The sequence below is a fragment of the Propithecus coquereli genome, unplaced genomic scaffold (assembly GCF_000956105.1).
Source record: "Propithecus coquereli isolate 6110/MARCELLA unplaced genomic scaffold, Pcoq_1.0 Scaffold115, whole genome shotgun sequence".
NCBI classification, from domain to species: domain Eukaryota; kingdom Metazoa; phylum Chordata; class Mammalia; order Primates; family Indriidae; genus Propithecus; species Propithecus coquereli.
In genome coordinates, this window is record NW_012135525.1 from 4423860 (window position 1) to 4429772 (window position 5913).

The 5913-nt window shown below is 41.1% G+C and overlaps 1 protein-coding gene across 2 annotated transcripts in view; it reads left to right on the top strand.

The window, feature by feature from the left end:
* The window catches only part of ANK3 (ankyrin 3, node of Ranvier (ankyrin G)), a 515090-nt gene that overhangs the window by 375930 nt on the left and 133247 nt on the right, over positions 1-5913 (top strand). For both annotated transcript variants that reach the window (XM_012657562.1, XM_012657554.1), the window contains exons 19-21: positions 4665-4763; positions 4852-4950; positions 5506-5601. In XM_012657562.1, the coding sequence (XP_012513016.1) occupies positions 4665-4763; positions 4852-4950; positions 5506-5601 (294 nt within the window). The remainder of the gene's footprint in view (positions 1-4664; positions 4764-4851; positions 4951-5505; positions 5602-5913) is intronic.

Below are 5913 nucleotides of genomic sequence, written 5' to 3' on the forward strand. Positions count from 1 at the left end.
ATACGTAACCTAAATATCTGTACCCCCATAATATGCTGAAATAAAAAAAAATGAGGATCATCTCCTGAGATATTGCTGGAATATTAAGAAGATCTCAGAAGGTCTTAATGTACCAGGCTGAGCAGTTCAGCTTTTGCCCATTTGCACTGGGAAGCCACTGAAGGTTTAAGCAGGAGAGCGATAAGATTAGCAATCTAGCTTACCAAGATCCTGGGAAACAGAGCAAAGAACAAGTTGATAATGAGCTTGGAAAAGGGGCAGTTATGCTATTGCTGAGGAGTCCTGGTGAAGAATAAAGACCTCGACTAAGCGGCAGACAGGAAGTTGAGGAACAGGGGAAACATTTAAGAAATACTTAAAGACGGACAAAGAGTGAAGGCTTGAAGACCATGTGTATATGGAGACCGAGGAAAAGTGAGAAATTCAGGATGAATCTAAGGACCTGGCCTGTGTGACTGGTGATCACACGAACCATCAATGAGACCAGGAATAGAGGAAGGGAAGCCAGCTGGGGAAGAAGGACGGTGACGTCCGTGTTGGGTGTGTTGAGTTGGGGATTACTTAGGGGCCATCCAGGTAGGAAAACCCAATAAGTGACTCACATATTGATCTAGGACATAGGAAGGAGGGCTGGACTTGAAGATCCGGATTTGGGAGTCATCAGAATAAAGGCAGGGGTTGACATCGTGAAGGCAGATGTACATGGTCACTGAGGAACAGTGTGGAGCAAACCAAAGACAAAGTTCTGGGGACCAGTGGCATTTCATGGTGGCTAGAGGAGTGGGAAGAGGGCCTATCTGGGGGTAGGAGGAAAATCGGGAAAGAACATGACATGGATCCCTAGGTATGAAAGACCGAAAGGAGAGTGTTTAAGGTAAGAGGCTCCAAGCACATGCACTGGATTTGCACTTAGGGTGTTAGAAAGCAGTGTCCCTAGAGCAGGAGAGACGGGGAGATGTAGGGAGGGTGGGAGGAAAATAGCGAATGAAGATGATTTTTTCCAAGAAGCTTAGTTTGGAGAGGATGGAGACTTAGAAAAAAAGGAGAAATATTTGAAAGAGCTGGGAAACTTATAAATATGTCCATAAGGTGAGAGAAAGGTGCCAGAAATCAGGAAAGAGGTTAACGAAGTTGTAAGGGGTGACACAAGAGGGGTACGCTGGGCTAGGTTAGAAACGACTCCTATCATTTCTCCTACCATTACAAAAATATTCTTACATAGTCTTTGACTCTTGCCATACTCAGGGTTCCCCCACTCTGGTTTATTCCACACTGGTTTTGGAGGTGAATGATAAAGCAAAAAAAAAAAAAAAATGGGGAAAAAATTGTCAACTGTTCATTTGCTTTCAGTGTTATGAGAATCTCAACTATACTTCCTTCAGGAAATGAAATACTGGGAGTTTATTTTCAGAGTGTTTATTTTCTAAAGGAAAAATGCCTGAGCCACGCCTTGTGGTGTGTGTCCGTAGCCCAGCTACTCAGGAGGCTTAGGCAGGAGGATCACTTAAGCCCAGGAGTTCAAGGCCAGCCTGGGCAACAAAGTGAGACGCTATCTCAAAAAAAAAAAAAAAAAAAAAACCTATTATTACTAACTGCACTTTTACGATCTCAATTCTTAATAGTTATACTGTCCTGAAACTATGAAAAAGCTATTTATAGAAACATCTTACAGTCTTCTATGGATCTTTACCTGCCATATTATCAAGTAATATTTAGTGTGATGTGTGTAATGTGACAATCGAAAGATAATGTCTAAAACAACATCAACACGTAAAAACTGTTTAAAAGTTTTTTTAACTGAAATAAACAAAATCAGGAAGTGCCATGGGTAGGTGTGCTCCCTGAGGAAGACTGTGCCAAGTTCAGGAAAGGCCAAGACTGACTTCTAGAGGGCCACAGATTTCTTGCTCCCTCTGTCTTAATCCCTGTTGTGTGGGGAGGCACCTAACTTCTACTAAAGATAGAAGATATTGTGATAAGGTACTGTAGATCAGAATGCCAAGCCAGAATATTCCATCGGAGCCTGTTTGCTCTTCCTTCGCAAGTACAGCCTTTCAGTTCAGCAAGGGCAACACAGGTACCCCTCTGGATCTTCTCCTGTTTCCTTCCTTCAATCCTTCATTGACCAAAATGTTAAAGTATTTATTAAGCACCTTTGATATGCCAGGTACTGCTTTAGACATGAGATAACAATAGCTAACACTATGTATCAGACACTGTCGAAATATTTGTTGATATATTTAATACCTGTGACAACACTATGAGGTCAGTACTGCTATTAAATTCCATTTTCAATACATAAGCCAGTGCACAGGGAGGTTCAATAACTTATCCAAAGTTGCAAAGACGGTCAGTGGCAGAGCGGGGTTCCCTTCAGCTCCCTCCTCCCCATTCTCTTATCCATCAAAGAGCAGCCTGATGAGTTAATGGATGTGAACAGCCACAACTTGGTAATCAGTAGAGGAAAAAAGGAAGGAAAGTTATTCGAGACTCTGTGGGATGGATTTTGCAGGGTTTTGCAGAGCCCTACCCAGTGTTGGCCAGAGGAAAAAAGACATAATTTGGTCTTGGAATGATGTTATAAGTGAGGCAACAATGGACAAAGGGGCAAAGACTGCTCAGTTATCTGGGCTGTGGCTTTTTTTTTTTGTTTGATTATTTAGCTATTCAAGGAAAAAATAGTTGGTCTTCCCAAAACTTATTGCTGCTAGTTGGGAAGAATTTCTCAAATCCCACCTTTCTGGGCACACTTGCGCAAGGTGCCATTTTATATGGGAGGGCTGTGAGCCCCAATGAATGGAGGAACCCAAATCTGATCTCTCTGAATGAAAGTTGAATCTTTGTGGCTGGGCACACATTTTTAATAAAATATTTTAGTGTTTGTGGAACAGAAGAAGACCAGTGTCCTAGAGCATAGTGAACAAGAGACAGAATGGCTCGAGATGACCTCAGAGAGTTACTGGGGGGGGAAGACATGGGAGGCCAGAATCAGATAAAAGCTAATTGTCCATTTCAATGACTTAAGAGTTTTACGAAGAGTGAGATGGGAAGTTATGAGGATGAATAGAATTTTTGTTTTAAAATATTTAAGGTGATTTTATTTCTAAATAAATCTAATTACTTCAATAACCATTAGAAACTGTTGCATTCTTACTCGGGCATGCTGACTAAAAACCTGAAGTGTTCTTTAATGCATAGATTATGTAGATTTTTTCAAATATTGTCTACATTTTTTTGACTTGGGAAGCAATTGTCTTTACCACCGAACTTGGGAATAATGTTACTTCAATTAATTAAACTAATTGTACCAAACACTGATTGGACACATTATTTTCAAGCCCCCCTTCCTAAGCAGCATTCTGGGCATAGGTGCAGTATCTGAGTTCCTCAGTGCCTAAAAGAAGAACATGAAAAGCAGGCAAGTGGATTCTGGTCACCACAAAGGAATATTCTGCCTGGTGCATTAAGTGGCTTTAGGGGTCACAGATTGGTCTCCTGTATACATGTGGCTATGGCAAGCCAAGACGGAGAGGCTGTCGGCATGGGTGTGTGGAACAGAGCCTGACCAGTCAGCTCTCTAGGGCAGCACATCTCTGGCGAGGTGTCTACTGTCAGCTGTGGTCTGGGCATCATTTTTTAAAACTCAAATGTATCCATTTGCTGGGGCCACCATAAAGACACGTTGATGCCATCACATGAAATACAGACCATTGAAAATACGGACCCCACCCACGTTTGCTTAGAAATGTTGCAATAAAAATTCGGTGCTCTCCCTTTCAGTGATCTGGTGCTGCCAGTATCATTATAAACCAGGGCCCTGAAATTGCATGGTGATGTCTGTTATAATGAACAAGGGAACAAGGCCATCTAGAGAAGAATCTGGAATACCCACCCTTATTTTTAAAAATAATTATCTAGATTTTATATACACACATACCCATAAATGGAGAGACAGAGAGAGAGAGAGAAAGAGACTGACTTATAGTCCATTAGGAGTCAGTGGATACTAATTTGAGAAACAATCCATTTGCTTTGTCTAAATCAGTGGTTTTCAAGCTGTGAGGACTCTGGTTAGAAAGGCGGAAGACAAACTTGATTTTGATGTACGCAGGTCGAGTTCATACTTCTCAGACCACCTGAACTCACACCAGCCTCTTCCTCTGTAGTGTTTCTATGCTTCTTCCTGTCTCTGTTACGCATTTTGATAATCATCTACTGCATTACGTTATCATTTGGCCACTTTATATTTTTTACCTAGATTTTCAGCTTTTAAAGAGTAGCGTGTTCAATAAACTCTGGTCAAAGATGTCCATAAAGTGCTCTTCTAACCCTCAACACAAAGCCACTGACTCAGCCTGTCCAGGCTGTCAATTGCTCCATCTTTCCCTGCTGTCTTGAAAAGTTATGAAAATAAAATGAGCCATACAAGAAAGAGCACTCTGGGGAATTAAATAACTATTTTTATGTGCAATGATGTTGTTATTTATACCTAAGACTACCCCTGAGAATTGTCAAGGGCAATGTTTTTTTTATAGAGAGGAAAAAATTCTATTTTTTTTCCAGCTCAAAAAGAAAGGTTAAATAATAATCTTGCTCCTGTTTAGGATAGCTGTTACTAAAAATATACTCCTGATGTTTCTTTTTTAAAAAAAATATAATTATAGATGGGATACACACCATTGCATGTGGGCTGCCACTATGGAAATATCAAGATCGTTAACTTCCTGCTCCAGCATTCTGCAAAAGTTAATGCCAAAACAAAGGTAAGCTCCCTCCTCCTTCGTTTCCACCCAAATCCTTAATTTTGTTTCAAAGGAAATAAGAGTCATTTCTTCCATCTTCCTTCTACAGAATGGGTATACGCCATTACATCAAGCAGCTCAACAGGGACATACACATATAATAAATGTCTTGCTTCAGAACAATGCCTCCCCCAATGAACTCACTGTGGTAAGAGCCAAGGGCCAGCTTGGGGGAGAGGGAGGGCCTGAACTCTGATGTCTTCTTACGTTTTTCATTGTATACCAGTGTTGCTTTTTGACTTTCATGAGGCATAAACAGAGCATTTTTACTTTCATAGGCATAAACAGCATTCAGTAGAATGAGGAAAAAAGGACAGATAACCATATTGTTGTGAGCAGTTCAGAGAGAGAGGTGATTAGTGCTTCATACTTTAAAACTACTGATTATAGACAGGATACACACACAAATCCCATTGCCACCTAGTAGGAAGTACATACATAAGAAAAAAAATATGTGTTTGTTTCATTGATTGCTCACTTAGAACATTAAAAAGCCTCTTGGATTCCATGCGTAGCTGCCCAAGATTTGCTATGTGAATAGAAACAGGTTAGGTGGGTTTTGGGCAAGGTACGTCTCTAATGAAACACTTCTGTGTGTACGGCAGTGGGATGAGTCTGATGAAACACTCACCTTACGTTTTGCATAGGCACAACATGTGGAGTAAGCCTTGCTAATTCCTTGTCCGTGTTTTCCCCTTGCCAGAATGGGAACACCGCCCTTGGCATTGCGAGACGTCTCGGCTACATCTCCGTGGTGGACACTCTGAAGGTAGTGACCGAGGAGACCATGACCACGACTGTAAGTAACGCACACAGAACCTCCTTACCCTGACAGCCAGCTCTCAGCCAGCTTTCTTTGAGCTTTTCTGAGATGAACATTTTTCCCCCATTCATAAGCCGAGTGCCATGTTTCAGAATGCGGTCACCTCATTGTGGGCAGTCAGGATAGCAAAACTCTCATTTCTGATATGAATAAAAATTCAGAACACTAAGAATACCTATTTAAAAGTTGCATTTGTAGCCATAGAGTTTTTACTTTGATATAAGGTTAAATGTATTTATTTGTTTGTTTTGCTATAAAAAGCTTTTAGTGGCCAGGCACGGTGGCTCA